The following is a 26,050-nucleotide window of genomic DNA, read 5'->3' on the forward strand; positions in this document are numbered from 1 at the left end:
TTGCATGTAAAAGTGTATTTTAGGCAACTGTAGGTTTTGGGAAAAAAAATCCTCATGCTGGGCACCTGCAAGGTGAGCCTCTGTGTTTCCCAGCACTGCTTTGCACTGTGCAGATAGATAGGCCCTAGATAATCTGTTTAAATGCAGCCATGCCCGGTACAGTTGCAGCTGGAGCCCCACGTGGCAAGAGCTTTCCCTCTGAGACTGGACTGTAAGCCTGGTATTTCTTTCTTTTTCCTTTATTGTTTTTTGCTTTTAAGCTGTAACATGTTGCTTAAACTGTGGCGTACCTCAAAGGCAGACCTTTCCCCCTTCCCAAGTTGCACGCCATGCAGTCCTGCAGTCCCCTCAAACATCTTGCACAAGTGTTTCTATGGCTCAAGCCCACAACCTTCATACACATAAGCACTCCCGCAGACTTCCTCTTCTCTGTAATCTCTACTCAGATCTGGGGTCCTGCCTGCAGTAACTGCTCCAGAACTACCTCAGGGTTGGCTCTCCCTGGGCCCCATGCTACATAAGCCTGGAAACTGGTCCTTCTCTTCATCAATCCTCTCCCACTCCTTGTGCCAACCTGTAGGATCCTGGAAAGCTCAGGTTCCCCTTTCTAAAATTAGTGCAGTGCCCAGTATGAGCCCAGCAGAGCAGAGCTGCAAAGGATACTCCTATAGTGGTACACATCCTTAGGCTGGAACAGCTTTGCTCTGAATAGCCATGAGACTTTGAAGCTGCCCCAGCACTTACCAGCAGCCTGCAGAGAGCTCTGGGGACTCTCCTCAATTGCTTCCTGCACAGAGTTGAACTCTGCTCTCAAGGATGACTTTGAAGAGCTTACACAACCATCAGCAAAGGATGCACTTCGGTATCCTTAATAAAGTTTTCCTGGAAAGTTGTTCACTTTTTCTTTTTTTTTTTTTCTTTTTTGTAAGGCAATACTCTCTAGTTTTCCTGGGGCTGGACATTCTCGGATCTGCCCAACTACACGTTATACCAAGTTATGTGCTTGAGATTCGAAGTATATACCAACCTCTGCTTTCTTAAGAAAGTGTGAAAAAGTCTGTTCTACAGTATAGGACTCAAGAATATTTTACTCTTAACTCTGTTGGTCCCTGAGCTGATGATCTTCAATGAAGAAATAAGTTAGCTAGTATTATGGGAGAAGAGCAGTTTTGCACAAAAAATGCATAAAGTCTCCCACTGGCTGAGGCTGACCTGCACTGCATGTCACCACAGATGCACTTGGAGCCCACAGTGTCCCATGTCTTGTGCTGTGCTTCTTCAGCTTTTCAGCAGCTGAGGATGTTGAGGCTACTTATGGTGTATGCAACACTCTATTCCTTACTTATCTAAGTTTGCTGGAAAAAAAACCTTCTTAGCTAGATTGTTGCCTAGAACAACACTACCTAAACATTAAAGACAAATAAGATTAGGAGACCATATGGGTTTAAGTAAAAAAGAACACACTTTATTTATCTACAAGGCAGTACATTGTCATATAAAAAATTAAGTGCAGGTGAAGCTGCACCAAATGCTATTAAGGCAGCAAATTCAAAGGCTGTTATTAAAAATAAAAAAAAAAAAAGAGGACAATTAAAAAAATAAAATAAAATCAGTGTTTTGCCATACCGATAAAGATTTGGTATGGCAGTACAAAGAACCATGTATTTCTAAGAACCTGATTTAGTAAATAAGACCCAAGGTAGGGAACAATTAGCTAGACATGGAACAAAACAGATAACACGAAGAAGACAGTGTTCTCCCAAACATATGAAGGTGCAATACATGCTGTTACGAACCAATGTGAAACAAAACCACACATTCAGACAATTAAAAAAAAATAATAATAATCTCCCAGGAACAGTGTTCAAAAATATTGCTTAATTTAAAAAAAAAAAAAGGGAGGGGGGGGGAATATAAATGATGTAAAAAAAAATTAAAATAAAGAAGTCTGAAATGCTAGTGCATAGTCAATTAGCTAACATCAACATTTGTTTTCTTCCCATATAAAGCTCTACTGCTCCTTTTACACTAGCAGCATGTCTACACGCTAAGGTCTTTAGCAGCAAAACACAGTATTCATTTGGCATTTACAAAATTAAATTACTGAATAAAAATATATTTTTCTTATAAATCTATGTTTCATACAGTAATATTTTTTTAAAGCAAGCTAATTAACCCCCCCAACAGAAACACACAACGTATAATGGTCTAGAACCATAAACAGATTGAAAGAGTATTTCAAGAGGAATGGATGTCTGAGCATTCACGAACTGGATCAGTTTTCCCCCTTTGCACAGACTAGCGTGTGTAGTAATGCTTTTTTACTTCAGTATTTTACACCAATGCATTTTGTTCAGTGATTTAAAATACATCTGTTTGAGTACCTGCTCTGTTATTATAAAAAATTAAAAAAGAAACAAACAAACCCCCACCCCTGGATAGCACATCACTGAAATAACAATACTGGTGTATCACATCTGCTTGATCTCAGAAAGTACAAAAAAAATTGCCTGTATTGTAAGTCTGCACTTAAGATCATTAATTACTGATTAAAACTTTGTACCTAATAATTTAGGCAAGTATCGTTCATTCACTCAAAAAAAAAAAAAAAAAAAAAAATTCTCTTAAGTTGGGTGAAATCCAACAAGAAAATATATGCTCAGTGACTAAATGCACTTCGTGCTCTCCCAACTGTTGTACCACAACAAAGATAGGCTCTTCTCCCATTCACGAAAAGTCCTCGTGCAGAGGAGCAGGGACTTCCCAGCGAACGAGGAGTGTTTGCCAACCATAATGCTTCTCCGGAGAAGTCCGTCGGCCCTTTCACATCACCAGAGTCCGGGTTGGGAATGCGGCCATGTATTTGCGTGCCTGGTCGGTCAGGGCCATCTGGTCCTCGGTTTTCCCGCAAGACGCCGACTCCCAAGCGTTGTTCAAATGCTATGTTGGAAAGAAGCAGAAAGATTTGGGGTGGACGTCAAGGTGTTTTTTTGTGGGTCTCCAGCTGCAAACCTGGCAGTAGGTATCGAGCAAGCCTTCAGTGGGCTGCTGTGCCAACTCCAAAGAAAGGGACACCTCAGAACAACAGGAAAAAAACTCCATCCCTGCTTCTCAGCTTGCGACTGCAGGGGTGGGCAGCCAGACCAGCCACACAACAGCACACCAGCAGAGCCAGGATTCAATGGCTCTCAAGTTCCCACTCACAGTTTATTCTCTCTAAGTCCACATTAAGGACTCTGATGACCCGAGGACAGCAAGCAAACAGCTCTGTGCCTGAAGCTGCTTTCACCTGCGTGCAGCAATTAGCATATGTCTGTGAGCAGAGCTCCTCTAGCAAGAGAGGAGACGTGGGGGGACCCTTGGCAGAAGCAGCATTTTAATTATCAAGAAAGCCATTTTGCTTCTTGTGGTATTTATGGAGGTTAGAGACACCATTTAGTATAATGTTAAACTGAGATAAACATATCTGCACAGAAGGCTGTGCACAGTGTGTTTATTTACTCCCTACACATACAAGATGTTTCTCATTGCCTTGAGCTATAAACAGTAATGAAATTTCAAAGCTCCTGGAACTTACCAGCAATACACACACACTCATATACGTGTATTGTTTTTGTGCTTCAACTCTTTCAATTACTCAGTTTATTTGTTTCCTTCACATTGAGATATTCACTAAACCCTAAATAAAAACCAGATTATTAGATACAGACAGCTAAGCATAAACCCAGAATTCCAAAAATGTGCACAACTGCTCTCATGGAAGCTGCCTGCCAACAAGGGGCTCATGGGACCCCTCAAGATTAAGAAGGTCTAAGCCCAAGATCCACTAAGAAACACAAATTAGGAGAAATCTTTCCCTGCTTTCCTCTCCTTTCAACAAGGTTAATCTTTGCAGCTCAAGATCTACATCACTCAAAGAGATGGCCAAAACCTTCTCAGCACTTAGAGCACCAAGCAAAGTGTACATACTGAACTGCAAACTGGCTGCTAAGAGCAGAAGCACCCCTGGATGCCCATGGTTCTTTATGCTGCTCCTTTTAGTTGCTAACTGTGCAAGAGGATCCTTAAACTATCCTCTTGAAGAATGCTCTTTGGATTGTAAACAGTATTATCCAAGGCACATGTACACTCAGAAGGCAGCATAGGAAATGCAGATTAATTTCATTACAGGCCCTAATCAGGGTGCTGCTACACAAGGACAGAGGTTCTCTGCTCTGGAAGGCTTGCAGACTAAAATGGATAAAAGCAGTGAATAAGCTGTGTGACCATGATGGGCAAAGGCAGGTTAGTCCTCTGGGGTTCCCCAGACATAGCTCTCATCTGTAGACAAATTCCAAATGTTGTCTCTGCTACTGATGCCTTTCTGCAGGCTGAACTCCTGCTCAGTTTCAGTAGGAGTTCCCTGTGTAAAGGAGAACAAGGTCTAGCCTCGAATCATTAGTTTCTACAGGTTTTTGTGGGAAACCCGCATCTGTGAAATGAACAAACACACAATTACCTCTTACAAGAGTGGTTCAGTCTGGGCAGCTTGTGCTGTGAGCCTTGGGCGCACACTGCAGCCAAAAGCAGGTGTGACACACTTTTTGCATATGACACGCCACAGATTCTTTTATGCTTTGGTTAAACAACTCCCAGGGTAACTTTTTCAAAGGTGCCTACATCAGCTGGCAACCTGCAGCCTCCTACTGATCCTCAGTGGGACTTGGGCACCTGCAAATGCTTTCCCCTGCTATTTTAGAGGCATTTGCATGAGGGGCCAAAGTAATTGTTGGTGCAATGCCATCGGTTTTGCTTAGAAGTCAGGTACGGTCTGTCCATCTCAAAAGCAATTGGTAACTACAAAATATCCATCATTTTGAGGCAGAGAAATATGTGTCCATTCAGTATTTCCCTGTGACCTTTCAAAGCTTCAAAGTAACTGGTTAAGAGAAGTTAGAGCAGCAGAACCCTAGGTAACTGTAAATATGTAAGGGAAAGCCCATCCATCACTATATGCCAGTTTTTAAAAAATGGAAGTGACTTCAGGCAAGTAGTGTCCCGATTTCATTAATTACATTTCATTGTTAGCGCCTACACTGAGCTCTTTGTATTAACAACCGTGTGCTTAGGAAAGAAAAAAACAAAATCCGCATCCCATATCTCCCACATCTCAGCAGGCTGCTGCACGTCACTCCTTCCACCTGAAGCCTGCTCCTCACTCTGCTATGCCAGAGGCATAGCAGACGCCACACGGGCTGCAGCCCCCTGCCTTCCCCTCAGAGCCAGCTGTCCCCACACCCTGGGGAGCAGGGTCCCCAGCACACCTCTGCCCCAAACTGCTTACTCAAGCTCTCCTGGAAAGACAGCACACGACAGTCCACACTACTGACTTTAGACCCTGGTAGCATTTTCCCAGAAATCCATTACACTTTTTTTTTTTTTTTCTTCTCTTTTGGGACAATTTACAGTGTAAATTTACAGCTTACATCGAGCTCTCATTGAAGACAGTGGGAGCTTGGTGAATGCAGAAGAATTTGACCCAAAGTAGCGTATTCACCACAGCGGCGTATTTCAATTTTACCCTGGGGAATTTGGGTAACATTTACAGTAGGTATTTTTAATAAACTTTTCCCGTCTGAAGCCTTGGCTCCGAGCAGTGAGCACATAACAAAGCACAATGCCTTGCCTTGCCAGCCCTGCCGCGCGGCACTGGAGGCACGTGTGAAAGTCATCTGAAGGCGAGAGATTCGACTGCCGCTCTTGGCAGTGAGCGCTGGGTCCCATGACCGATGCACAGCATGTTGCCTGGGCTGAACACCCGCAGCTAATGGATCGCTTAGCAAAAAGGGAAAGCAAAACTGGAGGCTGAGAAGCACGGCTCTTCCTTCCATGCCAGAATCTCGGTGAGTATTGACAAGGCTCTGCTACTGGAAAGCATCACTGCCCTGCAGACAGCAGCATTTCCAGGACTTATGAAAAGAGACGAGACTCGGACAAACAGCTTGGGGTACGTAGGAAAACAGCACAGAAACAAAATCAAAATGTTCCTTGTGGAAAACGCTCACTGTGTCTCCCCTATTGCTCTGCAAATCAATGGATGAAACGCAAAAGTTTTGTAATTAGAAGCCAAACGGCTTGACCCAAAACCCATTGACACTGATAGGCGTGCTTTCATTGATTCAGTGGATTCATTCCATTTCAATTCATCCACCTAAGAGTGGGGTGTTCCTTTTGGCACCAAAACGCTTAGCCAGTGGGGAAAGAACGAGACTTCTGCGGTATGATTCATTCCATATATGTCTTTCACTGGCTCAAAGAGCAGGACACTACTCTTAATTTTGCTGTTAATTAAAAGAATTTAAGCCTTCTCCACCAGTATTTCCACAGCTGCATTTTGCTCTTCCATGCACAGCAACTTCTTAAGTTACAGCTGAGACTCATGAAGAAGCAGCTCTGCTACTATGAGTTCCCATAGCATAAAATCACAGACCTCCAGTCAATTCTGGCTGTGTCATTCTAACTGCTTCATTTTTTTTTAACCTCAGTAATCCTCAGCACATCCTTCTCCTTGCAGGAGACTACCTTACTTATCTTGCAAGGTACCTTCAGCTGCCCTTGGGCAGATGTGAGCAGCAGTACACAGACTGTTTAACTGGGATATCCAGTTAAAGCACTTTAAAAACTTGGATCGTCTAGAGAAAACAGAACCGTAAGGAAAGAAAACCCCATGGAAATTTGCTCTTTGGACTTTAACTAAAATAGCCAAAATGTTTTCAACATTTAGAAAGCTCAGACTACCAGAAGGTATCTCAGCTTTTCCCTATCGCAAAAAGCTGGCCTTCTGGCTAGATGATCTGCAGTACATGCCACAGAAAAGGTGACTTAGAACAGAAATGTAGAATTCTTTCCTTTGCAGTGAAACGATCAATGCCAAAGCTCGAAACAAAGCATATTCCTTGCAGTGTGGTAAGATATCATCTAGGGCAATTTGGTTTTCTACTCCATGAAGATGAGAAACAAAGGAAGCCCTCCTAGACCAGTTAACTACTCCAGTCCTCTACTCCATTTGAGAAGACAAAGCACTATTCCTGGTCCTCTGAGGCACGGGACGATCTTTTTCCTAAATTCTGAGGTTTCTGCCCATTTTCAGAATTACAGCTTGCTACACTGTGAGAATAGGATGGCTCAGCTCTCCAGCTTTTATTATAAGCCTGATATCAGTGCTAGCAGAGCTATTTGGTGGCACTTTTAAGAGCTTAACTCTGAAGCCCTTAATCAGACAGAACTCATGTTCAAAATATATGAGCTGTCTAAGATTAATGGGAGAGATATGGAAACGGTCTGAGAACCTGCAACGCACGTTAGGATATTCAGCACCTTTCTAATCGTGACCTTAAGTAATTTTATTTTATTCACAAATCAGAACACATTATTGCAAATGGCTGGTAGTCAAATGGTCCATTTTCTGCAACAGCTCTGCAGCTTCTCAAAGCAGAGACCATCACCTGCAGCAAGCAGCTACACCTCCTGAGCTGTTCACAACCTAAATTCTGCTGCTCTGGGAGAAAAGCACACAATGGCTGACCTGTACTTCTCAACCACCTTTCGCTTCTCTCACTTATGCAAAGCACAGAACATGAGAGAAAGGATAACACCCACAGGGGAGAAGCTCAGGGCTACTTCTCTTTCCAGTGAAAATCCTAAAACTCCCAGAAATTGAGCACAGCATGTTTCCCCCTTTCCCCTTGATTAATCAAAGAAGGGAATAAGAATATGAGACCCTCTTGCTCCACAAGAGTCACAGAGAAGAGTAAAAGAAAGGCTCCATTGAAATGTGCTGATGCAGGAGGGTGTGCTGCCTTGCAAGTAAGCACTGTCTTACAACAAGCTGCAAATGAAATTCCACATTTCTTTTTTAACTGAGAAAAATAAGGTTAATGACAGCTCACGATCACGAAAAGGTTAACCAAGTAACTGTTTTAAAATCCTTTAGACTTACTCTTTAAAGAAAAGAGTTACATAAACCGCTGAAAGTCAGGAAATTCGAGCTGAAACGTGTCAGTCTGTGGTTAAAAAATGGAAAGTGACAGGAGCTATGGGTTTAAGAACATTCTCTTTAGCTTGCAGGTCTTTTACCCTGCGTTGTTTCCTTTGTTAGTGGGGGAAGAAGATATCAAAGCAGTGCTATTTTCTTAAAAGGTTCCATTTCATGGTGTCTTTTGATAGCCCGCAGGGTTAGGTGGATGGCCTATGATTTAGCCTACTTTTCTAACTGTTAAAATGTCTATGTTAGGATAGTTTGTATTGTGCACTGCTACTTGTGTCACTGGCTATAGAACATAATGTGAAATAAAATGCAACTTTTAGACAGGAACAGCCAGGAACATCATTTTTATGTAACCTCTTATTTGGTGCAATTCAAGCGAAACTCAGTACAGATCTTCAGTCTGCCTCAATAAAGTCTTCAGACATTATCCCAAAATCTTAACCCTTGAAGAAGTTCCCGATGAAGGCAAGATCTCTCTGCAGTGAGACTGAGTATAGTTTGAGTGACAAAAATGTAGGATACTGGTTGTAGCTAACTCCAATAAATATAAAGCAAAAGTACTTGGGATTCATGCAATGCACTCTAAGGCCAGTTCCACCCTAAGGCAACACAATGGGATGGAGAGACATCTGTTCCTGACAGTAAAAGAACATCCCATACACAACCATGAGATTTGCCATGCAGGACCAAAGTGCTGGCTAAATCTTCATACCTTACCAGAAAAACCCTACGTACAGATGCTATTACACCCAACATTTTATGAAGAGGGGAACAAGCAAGACTGAAGTCCAAGTTTCTCTACTGTTTTTCTCTCTTGTACTAGTGCAAAACTTACAGCACCCTATTCCCAGAGTGGTTCTATCCAGCTACCTGTCTTTGCATGCCAAATGCTGTGACATACTGTTCCTCCCATGTTGATGATGAATCATGATGTATTCATCAGCAACTATTTACCAAGTTCTGCATGACCAGCTCTACATCCTGAAGAGTTTGCATGGAACGTTTGTAACTAACCAGACTCTTTGGTGAGTTTGTGGCCAGACACGTGCCTTTTTCTTTAAGTACATGCAGTGCAAGTTACTAAAGCAATGAAAAATACTGCAGACTTATAAACATACTACTTCCCTCTTACAAAAGTTTAATTAAAAAAAAAAAAGAATTTTAGGAACAAATTGTATTAAAAGCATAACAGTGGGGGGAAAAAAAAAAAGCGTAGCTCATTCTCTCTACTCTTTCTCTCTCTTTTCCTTCTCCATGCACAGCCCAAGGTGGAAAGAGTGCTGTAATTCTTACTTGGACTGGAGTCAATGAAATTTGCTTAAGTCAGAAAGGTTGGATCAGACCCAAAGTATTAACAACAGCAATGTAAACATACACAGACACAATTATATTTCACTCCAAAGAGTTCTCTAGTGTTTTATTTCTACCTGCATGGAATCAATGGATTTAATCCAATATTTGTACGTGTCCGTGTGTGTGAATGCCTATCTGTATGTGGGCAACACAACAAATTATGAACGTGTAGAATGATAACGTGCTAACATCTGATCACATGCAAAATGCTACAAGTCAAAAATGAAGCACAAATGCCAGCATTTTCAACTGCTTTGCACCTTTTAGACAGGCCGTGTCCTTTTTATAGGTGAATGGGGAAAAGCATTAGGGGCACAGCAGCAGTATATCCCTTCTGCTATGCATCAGACCCAGACTGTGGCTCCTTTCAGCAATGTACAGCACCAAATACCCCTATGATGTGAGACCAAGTGAGTCTTAAGGAGAGGAAGCAGATGCTCCCTCCTGACCAATGGCACTAAGTCCAGCACAGACAGCACAGTGAGGGACAAATGATACAGCACTGTTATAAAATGCCTGTGTTTTATTCTGAAAAAACTGTCTATGCCACAAGCACAGCTACCTCTAGCCTCACTGTTGTTTGCATTTCAGCTGAAATGCTCAATGTTTCCTCATCAGCAAAGAGGGTTACATATTGATACACCAAGAAGCTGAATCTAAGTATTCATTTTGGGGCTTTTTACAACTGCTTTGCCTTTTGGTTCAACACTTCTTAAGCACTGAAATGAGATGGAAGGTTCTTCTTAACTCAGTTTCTACTCAAGGAAAAGTCCTCTTTATCCAAACAATAAGAATATCTGACTTCTAACATGCAAAACTAAGGACTTTTCCTGACCAAGGAGTAAAGAATGGGATCCAGAACAGCCTACAACCTGACTTGTGTAAACTTCCTGACCAAAATCAGCATAAGTTAGGAGAGAAGGTTAAACAAGTTCTTTCATTTACAGCGGCTTGCTTAGAAATTATTTTTAGATAGCAGGAAACATAACATTGTTATGCCCAAGGTCAAAAGTTCCCACTTTACATGCATCTTAAATGCTGCATTTTTATTACAGGCAGAGCACAGGCAACCACCATGTAACAAGACAACCCACATCTCTACCAAAATGTTAGCTACCTCAACATTTTGCCCTAAGCTCACTAAGGAGCACAGAGAATGGCCTCTCAGGTGTGCCCTCAAATGTGTCCCCAAAGTGGAAGCCATGGGCTGTTCCACCATGAGATGGTTCAAGTTCAGTGCCCAGATGACCGCCTCTGAACCTGAGTAGCAAGATGTTTGAAATGCAAAAATGGGGCTGTGTGTGAAGTTTTAGTAGCTTATGTTATAATGCCAGGCTAGAGATGCTTGATGCAAACCCTGTTTTGTTCATTCTTTGTTACTGTAAATAACCCCTTATGTAAATTCTGAATAGAAGCAGGAAAAGAAAGGATTAGCCATGTGGACTGTCTGAAAGTCAGGAACTGGGACGTTAGTTATGGTTTCCTTTCTGACATGACTCACTCTGGAGAATGACTTTCTCCCAACCCACCCATGTGGAGAAGGGATAAAAAAATCACTTATTCACCTGCCCCAAAAACAAAGGTTGTGGTGGAAGGATAATTAATCACTATCTACACTGTGTTTTGTTCTCTGAAAGATGTGTGAGGGCGCGATCTAAAGCCCACACAAATTGACAAAAAGGCTGCTAAGGATTTTGGTGGGCTTTAGGTCAGGCCCAATAGAATAGTAATTTATATATTTGAAAATATAGCAAGTTTATATATTTGTTGTTAACACCTGGAACAACCACAGCTATCCAAAATCCAGCCTGACACCTGGCTGACATTAGAACAGTCCCAATTTTAATACAGGGGCTGCTCAGGGGCTCTAGGATGTCCAAGGAGTGCTAAGGAAGCGCTTGCACACCATCACTCATATCTCTACCTCTGGTGCATCAACAGAGCAGGCACTTGTGGACAGATCCCAATCCCGTGTCATGGCAGCACACAGTGTTGGGCTGCAACTTGCCAGGAGTGCTGGCTGAACCTGCGCTGGCACAGCTGGGCTGCTCAGTCTGTTCTTCCAACCCAGGACAACTGACAAGCTCTGGCCAACACCGTACTATCAACATACATACATACAAGTGTATGTTTTGTTACCTGCAGTGGGCTAGCTAGTGGCCGGTTCCTAGGTACAGCAAATGTTTTGTGGAAACTGCCCTCCTCTTCTGACATAGGCATCTTTAAAATTGAGCTGGTAAGAAGATTCTGAACAAGGAAAGAAAAAAAAATGTTTTCAGGTATTTAAGAAAACCACCCAAATCTGAATGTACTAAAAGCAAACTCAGCCTGACTGTGAAGCAAGCAATGGTGGGCACTGCCACAAATGCAGCACTCAGCCTTTAATTCCCAAGTACAAGAGAAACTGCAACACGGAACAATCTTGGTGAGGCACAGACCCATGCATAAGCCAGGCCTCCTTTGCACAAAACAAAGCAGAGCCTCTCTTTCTTTTAACAGTTTTAACTCCGCAGTCCAGTCATTCCTATACACAGGTGCAGTAGTTCTCCAAGAGCACACTCTTTGCAGACTGCAAAGGCTGTGACTGCAACATCAGCTACCTTCTATAGGCATATACAATACATAGACAATGCAGAAGTAATGAATAACGCCTACTTGCGAGGAAGGTCAAACAAAACAAACAAACAAAAAAAAGTTCTTTAAGAACTTTACAGATGTAAAACAAAATAATCATTTGGCAGTGTGAAAATATGCACTTACTGGCACATCTTCCATGGAAGATGCATGTGTAAAGAGCTGAGTGTTCAGGTTTTCCCCTTCCCAGTGGTTTGAGCAAAAAAAATTTCCAGCTTTATCTGTAGGAGACTCCACCTGAAAGCAGGAAAGGCACCATGATAAAACCCAGCATCTAACTGACCAGAGGGAGATCAATCTATCAGTTGTTTAACAAATTGAACAAATATTCTTCACAGCTGCGCATAACACACATTTACAGTACTTTCTTTTACCACAACCTTGCTCTTTGTTGAAAATGATGTTCAAGGTTCTCAAAAAAAATCCCCTAATATAACTTTGAATACTTGCACTCAGTGTTCTGTCAGTATTCAAGAGTTTAATCCTCTAAAAAGGACTGAGAATATATGTATTTTTAGAATTTTAGTGACAAAGTAATATAATGCAACATCCCCAAATGTTCAGGTTTCTAAGTCACTCCATGTAGCTTGGTCCCCGTGGGGTTCTTCTATAGTCTTCACCAGTATTAGAAAGATTCAATCCAAATTCCTGTCTAATTTTTTTCTTTTTAAGTTTCAAATGAAAACTGCATTAGAACAGCCTAAGCAAACCCCTGCTGAAAACAGCAGAAAGACTTCTATGGAAATCAATGGGAGATGAATTAGACATGCCTAGTACACTATATAGAACTGACAGTAAGATCTTGGGGCTCACATGAAAGAAAAACAGACACAGCTCTTTAATAGAAAAGGTATTGGTCTAAGTTTCTCAGCAAAGAGGGCTGAATTAAATTGCCTCAGGTAAGTTTGCGATTTACCTCTTGTTTGATTTTCTTCAGCAAAGGGGTCCACTTTCATGTAGCCCTGCCACTATCGCAGATTCCTCCGACTCCTGCTTGATAACGTCCTGCAGATCTTCTACAAGATGAGTCGGAGTTTGAGGCTGAAAGGAAGAAACGTTACACACGAGTCCCAGAACATCCCTCTACACTAATATCAAAGCAACTTTTATCATTGTTTCCTTCTTACCAGCATCTTCAAAGGACCATATTTGATTTCCTGAGCTGCAAGTGCGTTTTTGAATGGAGTGGGTGTTCTTGGAGAGCTCTCTAATATCGACCTCTTGATTGCAGGAGTTCTGAAACTTTAGAAAGAGGAAAAAAACTTTAAAGGAACTGGATGGAAATATTAACTCCTTACAAAAACACATGCATAAAAGCAATCATTGTGGTGAGATTTTGACAAATATTTTCCTTCAACCATATAATCCATTTTGCTCTTCTGTGTTCTTCTGGAAGAACATCTATTTAACTTGAATAAGGTGGAATGGCTTTATTTAAAAAAAAACAACTGATGAGTCTATGTGCATGGTAATAGCCTCTGCAGTTATGCAGTGGAAGTTTTATTCCAAACTAAGAAAAATCTGAATCCATTAGCACATAACTCTGCTGGAAGCACACAGTTACCCAGAACTTTGGGTGCGTGCAAACCTGAAGAAAATGAACTCTCATGAACCTGACAAGGCAGCGTGACAAAAAAACTTACATATGATTTTCCTTCTGAGTTTTGAAAGTCTGGTCCCTGTGGAATGGGGTGGTAACAGCCATCTTATGGCCACACACCGGCGTGGAGGTTAGTGCAGGGTTGTCCAGGTTCAGATTTTCGTGATTGGACGATGTGTTTAAGAACTGTAGGCAGGAAAAGAAAAAATCAGCAGGACCACCTAGATTGCGATGCTGACTTTTTCAGTTGACTTTACTGAACAGAAGAAAAATAAATTATTTCCTTCTCATTGCCATAAGTGACTCTCTTGTCCCTACTATATGGGTAGGTGTGTGTGGAGTACCTGACTAGGTGTAAAAACAATATTCTGCAAACTGTCTGGTTGGAGCATTCAGAAAGTAAGGACTGATGTTTCTATTGTGGGAAATCATAAACAAGATGACACTCCATTCCAAACAGAAACCATCTCTACCACTTAAACTGATGTGGATTTTCTGCAAATAGATTGTAATTAATATCAAGAGCTTGAGGTAAGAAACAAGAGAAAATGAGTAGGGGATGTTTCATGAAGAAACCCATTGGAAATGGGGTTTCTACAATTCCACAAATTTTTATTAGGGGAATCTAGATATTTCTGAAGCAGTAAATAAGGCAGATATGACAGGAAAATAAATTTCTTATCATCTCTCTCAAAACAAAGTGCTCCATTTTCACAACATAAAATGAAATTTGCTGCCTACAATGGGTGTGTGGAGTGTTTTCAGCTGACTGAAAAGGAGGCGGAGATAACAGTTTGAAGAAAATTGCTTTTCCACGAGTTCCTCTTGGCAGCCAAAAATATGGCTTCCATTTCTAGTATCTATAAATCTGTGAGTGTTGTGGTATCCTTCATTCGGACACTGATTCACCAGGTTACCTGCTGGACTTCACTTGTACCAGATTAGAAAAATATGGTATGTATGAATACATGGATTTTACTGGACAAGTGATATATGATTAAAATACCTAAGACGTAACTGGAGATACGGTGGGAGATCATTATCTGCCATCTAGAGATATTCTTCATGAAAAAGTATTTATCTGACTTCAATGCCAAATCAAGGAAAAACCAACAGAAACAGACAAACCAAAACAAAATACTTTTAAATAGTGCTGCAGCTGTGAAACAAAGCAACAATGCACAGGAATTTCAAAGTGCACACTGGGCAATTGTAAGAGGCAGATTTTCTCCTCATTCCTATTCCACTCCGCCCCACAATTAGAATTTTCTGGTTGTTGCCAGTTTGTCTCACAACCCGAATGCTATTTAAATGCAGTTTGGGGTTTTCTAGGTCAATGAATCATACTGTAAGTGGACAATGATGGAAAGTATTACCAATTATCAGAAATGTTTAACTCTAGTAGCTGAAGGAGTTAACAGCGTGAGCAAAGCAAGCAATCACAATCTCCTACAAAAACAAACCAAATCAGAAAGAAAAACCCAAGCTCCACAGATGAATTTGAAAGAAGAAAATTGACAGTTAGCTTGCAGATGATCTACACTCAGCAGTGAGGACTAGGAATAGTGAGAAGATTCAAAAATTGAGTGAAATCAACAAGTGCAACGGTAATTAGTCATTTGTTCCAAAGGATTAGTTTCTAAATTGTTAACACTGCAGCGACTTTTGAGAATTAGTAACAGCTGTGCAGAAGTCTTGATCTACCTGCGAGGGAGAGAAGGGCAGGCTTTTGACAGGGGAGTGCTTAGAAGTTGAGCTGCTGCCGTCAGCCAGTCCCAAGGTGCTACTGGGGCCACTGGCTAAGGGGCTGGCATGCCCTCTCCTTTTGCGAAGGACCCACGGAGCTGCACTGCCCTGCGAGGCAGACAAGGACTTTGGTGAGCCAGGAGGGCCCTGACTTGACATGGTTTTGCTCAGGTTTGAGATGGGGCGTCCTGGAGGTCTACAAGCACTGGCCCCTCCATGCTGCAGCTGCACGGCTCTGCCTGAAGTAGCTTTGCCAGCCAGAATGTCTGTGTCTTCAAAGAATTCAAAACTGCTGAGATCACCCCATGATGAAGGATCCTGAAACAACGTGGGAGGCACGGAGCCATAAGACAGTATATAGTGCCACCTCATGAAAATGCAGTGTTAGGATACAAAGCCTTTTCCAATTCCATTCTGCTTGACCATGTTTATTTGAGTACTGATACTCAGATCTCTTATTTGTGTTTTTGGTCTATATGTCAAGCATATCAAGCTAGCACCCTATCAGTGTTGGTGGCAAGTGAGGTCCTAAAGAAACAGTCAAATGATGTCTTTGCTACTGACTAGGCCAGCATTTTCTGTGCAGAACAAAGACAAAAAATCGTTAGGAAAAAAAAAAAACATGTGCCTTGGACTCCCAACCAAGATTGGTCTTCTCTGTGCCAGCACAACTGCTCTGGACATGCAGAAAGGGATGTGGCACTGCGTGAAGCCGACCCCTCCACTCCTCAAGCAGAGTGCCACCAGCAAACATATTTCACCTCATCACTCGTGTTACACACAGTACCCTGGAGACTGTGGTGGAAAAAGGCCATGTCAGTGTCACTCAGCTACCCTGGAGTTAAAAACAGTGTCTCCAATTCTTCACATATGCTAGGGCAAACCCCTTTTGCTCTAGGAAGCTGCAATTGATGCTACGACAGGAAATTTTATAAAATGATGCAGATACATGATCAGCCACATGTAAACCTACAGCATGTACCACTTCCAATCTAAAAAAGTATTGTTTCACTGTTTAAAATCTTCCATGGTGCCTCTGCTTGTAGTTTAGGGAGATGCAACACAGTAAGAGGTTGTTTTAAACTCATAATGTGTCGTTCACTAATCACACTCCCATACCAAGGTGTAGCAGGAAAGGGAGACACGCACAGAAAGCAAACGCTTCCACACTCAGGGGCTTCACTTACAAGCAGCTGGATGTTGTTATTTCAGAAGCTAAGCTTCGGATCTTGTAGCAATTAGAAGTTACTCAGAAGAAAAAAAAAAACAATACTTTTAGGATGGTCCCAGTTCCTCTCCCCTTACTCCTTGACCACACACAAATGCACCTGAGGCAACAGTTCTACTTACGGAGTCTATTAACTGGAGTGTTTCTGCAAATTCTAAGAGATTCTTAACATTATCCAGGATGTTGCTCTGGTGAACAATCATGCACCGTGCAGGGGACGCACTTTCCTCAGGTAAGCAACCATGATCCACTGGCGGAGATGGAGTACAGTGGTGATGTTCCCCCAAACAGGAAACAGGTGCATTGTCACCACTGGTCCTGGTATTGTCAGCAACTGTGGTGCTGTGCCAGCCGGGGTAGTTTGCTGTGTGGTTCTGTGTCTAAAGGAAGAAGCAAAAAAGGAAGGGGGGGGGGAAAGGCAGAAGGAACTTAGCAATGAAATTGCATAAGGCATCAGATGCCACTGGAGGAAAGATAAAAGTAGTTGCATCATCATCTAAAAACTTATGCCTATGAAACAATTGTCAAGATGTTTCCTTTCATCAGTGCAAGACCTTGTTTTAAGTAATTTCAGCATTGTGTTTGTTATCCCAAAGTTACCTCATAATTCACTTCCAGGATTGTGAATGTGTGTCATGACTAGTAGCTTATCAATTTGTACTGCATTACTCCAAAAGTTCAACAAGTGTCTGCAAGTCATTTTCTATGAGAAGCATGAAATGGCAGGGTTTCCCTAGAGAGCACTCAGCACTGTAGAATGCTAAAGAGTTTAGAGTTAGAGTTGCTTTTGTTTGCTTATCTCCTTCTCTTCTTCTATCCCTGTCTAACGCTACAGCTTACACCAATGCAATGAAGAGGCTGTCAAATCAACGTGGTTAGGAAAGCAGAAGAACATATTAACAGAAGTTTCTTTCCAGTGTGATCATGCAACAGAAGAAATTGCAAAACATTAACTAAAGTTAAAAAGTGGCCAAACTAACGTATCGTGCATGCAATTGTTTTTACTATTAATTTAAATATTACCCAAAAAACAAAACAAAACAAAACGAAGAATCTGCTGGCTATCACCTATCTTCCAAAATGATTTGTGGACTCTTGGCTTTGGTGATGGTGTTAAGTAACTAAGTGAGGGTTTTCACATATTAACATTCAATGGCACATACAACAAAGTGTAAGAATTCAGTAATAGCCAGCATTTGTTCCACACATGCAGTTATGAAGGATCTACCATTATTTGGAGAAGTAAAACAAACTGTCAAACATGCACCAAGTCTGAAGCTTACAAAGTGTATAAAACACAGCTGAAGAAAAGAATACAACAGAGAAGAAAAATCTAACGTATAGGCACTACATTTTCATTACATGAACCATTGCACACTTTCAAAAACGCAGATCCCATTAGTTTAAGATCTGTGGGATTTTTCATTTGAATACAATCATAACGTTTCCAACATTATGTAATATTACAGAGCCCAGCCCTGCTCCCACTTTGCAAAGTAAAATACCTGCAAATTGAATTTTTTAATCACAGAATTTACAAAGCAGATACAGAGTATGCATGTGCTATGTTTCATCCTTTTAAAACAGAAATATAGAGCCTTGATTAGTATCAAAGGCAAAGGGGGAGTAAAAAGTTAAAAAGACAAGCACTGGGGTAATGCTGCTATCCCTCCATCCAAGCACACAGTGACAATCTTACTGGTAATGCCTGCTGCCCTTTCAGTTCATTCTCAGTCGACATTAGTAGCAACTCTAATTCCTTTATTCGTTTTTCTTTCTCAGGGTCTTCATCATTATAGTGTCTCTGAAATTAAGAGTTAAGGGAAAAGAAAAGATAAAGGTCCGATAGGATGTAGCAACTAAAATGCTTGTGGCTTGCCGTTCTGTGGTTATAATAGCCAAATTAGACTCAAAAGATGAAACAAATGTCAATTGTGTTTTCCACTATCAAAGTCCCTGCTGAATTTCAGTTCAGACATTCGAAATGGAGAAAGCAAAATCTATCACGCCAGAAGACAACTACTGTGTGTTAAATTCACTTCAGAAAAAGCAATTATTAGCCAGGTCAGAACTCCCCCACCTTCCCCATTTTCTCTCTTCACATATATTACATTAAAATGTTTCCTTAAGGTAAGACGTCTGCATTTTGACTTAGCAAAGGTTTAACAAATTGTCTCTTGAAATGATGTTCAAATTATCTACCTGAATAGCTGCAGCAGCTGGCTGAGGAACATTGACAATATTTACATGCAGTGCTACTGGATATGGGATCTGACCAGGGACCTAGGCCAAAAAGCAAAAGAGACTAAAAGTTATTACTTCTAGCATATCACCTGCCTATGTTGTGAATCTGCTTTAAAAACACATTTGCTTTTACATGTTTAATATTATCAAGAAAAATCCCCAAACATTTACAAGCAAAACGAACGCTTTTAGAACATGACAGTGAGTACTACAGAGGAAGAAAGAACACTTATAAATGGAGCATGTACCCCTCTTGATGAGAAAAATGAATAATTTGTAGATGCATTTGTGAGATATTTCTATCTCAAAAAAAACAAAAGATGCAATTTTTTTAATCATCTAAAACTACGTTGTAAGCATTTAAAGCAAAGGCCTGTTTAATTATTAATTTCATTATTAACTGTTAATAGACATGGAATCAGATTAAAACACTACTGTTTACTTGGTTCTGACATGGAATCCGTACACAGTGTATGGCCAAAATGAGTCCGGAAGATTTTGAGACAGAACACAGAGTTAATCAGATTCAACTCATTTTCAACACATCTGCATTTACCACTATAAGAAATAGCACTCAAAACATTTCCAGTGGTTACAAGGTGCTAAATATGCTTAACCTGACTCCACCTGTATGTCAGCAGTCGATTTGAAGCAGCCATCACTGCTTAAGTCCAAACCATCCTCACCTGACCCCAAACACAAGTTCTCCACGAATGGGAAAAAAAACTTCATTTTACTGGACGTCAGCTGAATTGCACCCACCTATCACACAGAAGGAAACAAAACTGAAAAGCGCTTTCAGGAGCTTACGTTTTGTGGCTCAGAAATGTGGTAGTAAGGGTAGTCACTGCCCAGCGGGGCCTGGCCAGCCCCGGGGAGTGGGCCTGCAGGTGGGTTGTGGGCAAAGGCCATCAGGTGATTGCTCTTCTGGAAGCCGGTGGCTGCCGAGGGCAGGCTGGCTTTGGAGGACTCCTGCAGGTAGCCCTCCTGCTCGACCTTCCGGCGCATGGTGGAATTCCAGTGGTTCTTGATAGCATTATCAGTCCTGCAACAGAAATGTGTACACATGAGGGGTGTTATAAGCGAGGCTAACAGGCAGGAGGATGCTGTTAGCGTTTGCTTGAACCCTGAGCAGTGCTCTGACTTCACCCTGGCCCTGGCCTTTACAAATGCTACTCTCGACCTCTCAGGAAAGATGCTCACTGTAAAAGCGAGGGAAAAAGACAACTGAACTACTGTTGTTTATATGCTGTCTGAAGCATATAAAGCATATAAACCTGAAGTACTCAAACTGCAAGCAATGAACACCATCAGCTTCACCCCGTTACTGTAAAGTGAGGTGACACTGAGCCCAACACTTCTCTGAGGTTCCCCTGAAGACTACCAGCACCACCTTTGCAAGTCTTACTGTTCTATTGTGACTCACCACTGGAAAGAAAGGCTATGGAGCACAGCTGTCAAAAGACCAGCTTCCAAGCAACTTTCCAGCTGACCAGCTAGGCAATGAGAGTACTCTGCACACAAACCTGGTAAACAACACTGTTGTGATGGCTTTTTGCCTCAGAAAAACTGAGGTTCAAACTCTCAGAATCATGGGTCAGAAAAAGTAAACTTATCAAGTCTGTGAGATTGTGTACAGTCAGCAATAGTTCCCCTGCTTGAAAAAAATCGCCATCACATAATATTGTTGAAATTAATATCAGTGATGTGTGGGGGCTACAGAGAAAGTTTCCAAGTGGTAACTGCTTTCTTGCCTTCTTCTGGAAGGTGGAAGCAACTTATGGAATGCCCACTTGAAATGATATCACAATCTCAGGCATTGAAGATGCTTCAGCAAGAAACAGGAATAAAAATAGGAACAGAAAATACTCCTTTGCTTAAAGTAGTTGCTCAACACACTTTATGTTGAGTCACTTCTACTGTACAGTGAGTAAGACTCTGAATACCTAAAAGTATATGTAACTTGTGCATGTGCTTTCAATGAGATAAGTATTTCCAGGACTGCAGCCCAAGGAAGTCAGCTTCTCCAATTTTATATGAGGATTTATATGTGGATTATAGGTAAAAACTTTCTGGATGATTCATGTGCAATGACAAACGCTGAAGCAGCCTTCTCGTAAATCATTCTGAGCCAACATACTGGATTTCACTTTGCAGGTGCACTCTTGACTGAATGTAAACTAAGTTCCACTTGCAAGTCTGACTGTTAAATTAATTTCAATTTTGTCAATTATTGAACATACATTCAGGAAACTTGTACAGTCTTGCTCTACTTACTGCTTTTTTTGTCTATGGCAAACATTAAAAGCATGTAAAAATGTCATGCTGTTCCATGTACTGACCAAACAGTGCAGTTTCCCACTGAGACAAAAGCACATTCATATCATTGGCTTGCCAGGTTTTGATTCCAAAATTTTCTATTTATAATGCAAAGGCTGAAAAAGCCTGCTTGAACCTACAGCTTTTCCCTTTTTTCCTATTTAAGAGCTGAAGGCATATGTTATTACCGTCCAGGCAGCAACTTTGCAATTTCTGCCCATCTGTTTCCCAGTCTCTTGTGTGCCTGGTAAATAATTCTATCTTCCTCTTCTGTCCAGGAGGTTTTCTTCACTTCTGGATTCAGATGGTTGTGCCACCTCTCCCTGCACTGTTTTCCAATTCTTCCCTTCAAATGCTTAGCAATGACCGACCAGCGCTTTGGACCGTATTTCTGCACGAGTTCTATTACCTTCAAAGAAGGACATAAAAACTGCCTGTATTTAATGATGCATAATGAATCAGTGAAAGTTTTACTGCAACGGAGAAGAATTTTCAATGACATTTTTCAAAATTGCTATAGAAAAACTAACACAAAATCCCTGTTCCCTGTTTCCCATTTACACTTTTACCCAAAAGAAAAAAAATCTCATAACATTATGGCATTTCTAGATTGCATTTCTACATTACGGTGCTATAAAGTAAAATTAAATAGTTTGCATAGAAAACTTAGAAATACTTAAGCATTGATAAGGCAGTATCAGTCCTGCCTCAGGCCATGTTACAGTTAAAACCACTCAGCTCTCTGGAAATTTTGACCTAGTACATGAAATCTGTTATTAAGGTATTAATTAAATGGAAGGGAAAACTGATTACCCTCTGATCCTCCTCTTTAGTCCATGGACCTTTGATAAGTTCTGGGTTTAATACTTTCTGCCACCGGTGCTGGCACTGAACATCTGTCCGATTCTAATGAAATATAAAACACACAAGTAGATTATTCTTTGCAAAAGATGAATGTAGAGTGATATCTCTCTTATCTATGTGCCTCCAGCATATTTCACTGCCAACTACGACTACTAAGAGAAAAGGGAATCATACCATAGGTTGGAGAAGAACGTGCCCAACTATCATTTGGTCACTGGAACTATTTCTATAGTTTCTGCAGTTATGACTGTATAGCTCAGACTACACAACCTCAATCTTCATCCTCTGGCACAATAGCTGTTGTGCTTCTGCTACAGCTGTAGTGTTCACAAAACAATTCTCTTTTAAACCACATACCCAGAGTTCACCAAAGTTACTTTTTTTCTCTGCGCTAAGACATTTTGTTTCAGCTTTACATTGACCTTTGATCATGCAACACTCCCTGCCCCCCATTTTAGTCTGTTTGATGTTCCCTAACCCTCTCTGAGAAGTGAAAGGAAAATTAAGGCAAGGGTTTCACAGAGTTCTAACCAAATTTCTGAGGTCTCCAGATGTGGAGGTTTTATCTCCCGCAAAAAAGTAACTACAAAAACCACTCCCCTTTCCCTTACTTGGAAACCTCTGATAAAGAGTTGTCACTAGAATTGGAAACAGAAACTAATGTCCACCTACAGGAAGGAAATTGGCAATGACTTTCCAGTCTTCTGTGCCATTCTGCTCCACAAGTTTCTTCAGTTTCTCATCCTGAATCATTAAAAACAAATAAATAAATAAAACAATTAATATCACGATCTCTTATGATGCAAATGAATGGCACTCAAAATTAAGTTGCCCACTTCTAACTCTGTATGTATCTATTACTTTTGATGGCTTGTGTCTTGAGAGTAAGAGGAGGTGGTCTGTGGTCTCCTTGTGTTTTTAATTGCCCAGATCCAGAGGTTTTTCTTCTCCCACGGGTTTTGGTAGACTCTTTACAGTGCTGTAGGAAAAAGGCTGACTTTTTCCATGCTCTCTGACTCCCATTTTACTGCTCCCAGCAGTGTAACTGTTACTCTGTTACTGGATTTACAGGAGCGCTTGGACGTTTTTGATGCCAGGCATCACAGCAAACAATGACACTGAGGCACCCAGCTGTCTGGGGACCTCTGGAAATCACAGCCTTAAGCTTTGAATGTCTTGCAAGAAATGGGAGTTCCAGTAATTTGCTCATTGCCAGTCGTGTACAATGAAAGCACAATAAAATGAATGCTCCTGATGGCTGTGAGGGAGTTTTGCATGCTTGCAAAAGCAAGGAACTTAGCCCAGTATTTTTAATGATAAGACCAGAAATATAGACCCTCGAGACAAAAAAGAAGCAGTATCATGCATTGGAAAAGATCAAGATAGGGGAACTCACAAGTACTGCCCCAGGAGATAAGAGGGGGGCAAAGACCCTCACTGGTACCTCCCTGGGCACTCCTGGTCCTTGTGACATGGAAGAGGCCACTGGGCCACACAGCCATCACCACCACAGCCACTGCCATAAAAGCAAGATGTGGCTTAAAAAAATAAGTGCTTGCAAAAGGTGACCTGCTTCTGTTTATATATCAATATACGTTGTCAGAGAGGAGAAAGTCAAAACATAACTCAATAACTGTATTAATGCATTTCATAATGAGCACAAACTAGTTCAATGGCCATGGGACATCCACCTGGCAAAGGAGTTTGATATCAGAATTCATCTGGAAAGTCAGCACAAGGGTACCGTGACTAAGGCATTATTCTGACCTTCAGAGGCAAAACACATCTCAAATGCTCAATTTTGGTACGACTGGCTTTCTTTCTTCCAGCTTTTAATTTATTTCCACTCGGGATCACAATGCTGCAGTTAAAGTGCAAATTTCAAATGGCACAAAAGGACTGCAGCAGTTTCTGCCACAGTTGTTTGCTGCTGTGGGACACGGAGCACACGTCAGCTCGCGCATAGCAACCACTCTCAAACACAAAGAGGCAGCGGGAAGCACCCGGCACTGCCACAGGTGACTCTCAGTCTACTTCTCCAACAGGGATTACAGAAGCTCAAACACCTGGAAGGCAGATCGTGGTGGACACTAAGAAAGTGGTGTTTATAGATTTGATTTAAAAGAAACCAACAATCCTCAAAGCGAAGTGAAACACTGCATGTAATTAATGGGTCAAAACCATCTTTATTCTCAGCGCTGTCACTGCTACACTTTCCCTCTGAATTCCCCCATGCAGGAGATGACCAAACTGGCAATTACCTCTTCACGGGTCCACCTGGTTTTCCCTAGGTGACGTTTCCCAGCCTTAGGAAGCAGGCCGTCGTAATCGTGGTCGTACATCTCAACATCTTCTTCATCGTCATCGCTGCTGTATATGCTGCAGCAGGAAACACAGCAAGACACAGAGTGGAACGTGAGGATTGGAGCTACTTAATTACACAGCACACAGAAAACACACAATCTTTACAAAGGTTACACAGATAAAAGTTTTAAAACTTGCACAACAAGATTTTGTTCTGCATTCTGTTGTTCTTGTATTTCGAACTGGTTCTGCTGTTTTTGGTATCCACAGATACAAGCAAAGGGCTGGCAGCTTCCTCGCTGCCATGCATGTTTGGACCTGCTCACACTGTTAGATCGGTGGTGAATTACACATTTGGCAAACTTTCAGCCAATGGGGGTTTTGAATTAGAACACAATGTTTGGGACAATAAAGAGAAGTGGAGGCTGTGTCCATTACACAAGTGCACACTCACGATCTTTAACTCATGCCACACGTTCTGAACAATCTTAATGGTTTGGTATGGCCGATAGGACAGATAGCTCCATGGCTCCCAAACGAGATATATTAATACAAAAGGCTCACCCATAAGGACCTTATTTGAGCCCATGTTTACGGGTCCTATGTGTGAAGGCAGAAGTTTCTGCGATGAAGTGAAGCCAGTGAGTGGTAGCGTAAATGTGGACAACCATACAGAGTATCCTGCAACCAACCAATGAAGGATCGAGCCACTTTGCTCTGCCCATTTTGCTAACTCAAGGCTTTATTACCTCTACTCCATTTCTAAATACCTCATATTGTTTTTGACACACTGCCGCTCACCTCCTTCATGACTAAGGGATTTCCCCAGAGGCTATCAGGGGTGAAAAGGGCTCTCACCGCTCTCACAAACTGCACTTTTCGCCCAGTGAACCAGGATGGCTTTGCAACCAGGACTGCCTTTCTGCTGGGAAACACTTTATTTCCAACTTCTGTGATAGGAACAGCACTTTTGACACTCTGGCAGAGATGAAACCCACAGCGCTCAAACAGAAACAGCATTATGTTATGAGACGAACAACTGCGCTCTATCTGATAGCACGGAGCTATGGGATGTTACAGGATGACTAAGGCAGTCAAATAAAGTCATTTTGTAATAAGGCAATCCACTGCACCCTAATTCCCAAGCATTGTTTATCCTGTTTTCCTGTTTTCGAGAGACCACGTTTTAAATTAAGCTGTAGCAAAGACGCAGACACCTCAAACGCGGGCTGTTGAGCACACACCCTTTAATGCACGCGGGGTTAATCGCGCCTTGCTTTCTGCCCCGCTCCACACAGGACGCTCCTCGTCGCCTGCTCCCATGTGTGTGTCCAGCTGCCGCGGCGGCCACTCAGCGCCCGGGTCACGGCGGGGCGGGCAGAGCTCGGGCGCTCATCTGCCACCAGCGCTGCCCTTCCCCTGCCGAAACGCCGCGCACGGACGGCCGTGCGCCTGCCTGTGCGCAAAGGGAGCTCTGCGGCTCCCAGGAGTTTGGCAGACGGAAGAAGCGCATCCCGCCCGCGCCGCGCCGCTCCCGGAGCACGCTCGGCAGCGCGGGCGGCTCGGCCGGACCTGGCTGACGGAGAGCCCAGCGCGCTCCCCGCGTCCTCCAGCGGCAGGAGGGCGCCCAGCGCCCTCGGGATACTAGGAGCCCCCACAACTTTCCCCGGCGCAGGGGCTGAAGGCTGGAGCCGAAGCAGCGCCGGGCTCTCTCTTAGAGCAACCGGCTAAT

At 42.1% G+C, this 26,050-nt stretch overlaps 1 protein-coding gene across 1 annotated transcript; it reads right to left on the reverse strand.

Annotated features, from left to right (window-relative positions):
- Positions 1-1,439: 1,439 nt before the first annotated feature.
- Positions 1,440-25,713, reverse strand: MYB (MYB proto-oncogene, transcription factor). The gene is given in 17 exon segments (XM_019612959.2): positions 1,440-2,940; positions 11,519-11,626; positions 12,140-12,250; positions 12,930-12,958; positions 12,961-13,054; positions 13,141-13,255; positions 13,657-13,799; positions 15,318-15,677; positions 16,710-16,967; positions 18,287-18,391; positions 18,790-18,870; positions 19,642-19,876; positions 21,339-21,559; positions 21,964-22,056; positions 22,687-22,758; positions 24,276-24,393; positions 25,563-25,713. Coding segments are annotated over 16 exon segments (2,223 nt in total). The 5' UTR covers positions 24,357-24,393; positions 25,563-25,713; the 3' UTR covers positions 1,440-2,823.
- Positions 25,714-26,050: the final 337 nt, after the last annotated feature.

The sequence above is a fragment of the Meleagris gallopavo genome, chromosome 2 (assembly GCF_000146605.3).
Source record: "Meleagris gallopavo isolate NT-WF06-2002-E0010 breed Aviagen turkey brand Nicholas breeding stock chromosome 2, Turkey_5.1, whole genome shotgun sequence".
Taxonomy (NCBI): Eukaryota; Metazoa; Chordata; class Aves; order Galliformes; family Phasianidae; genus Meleagris; species Meleagris gallopavo.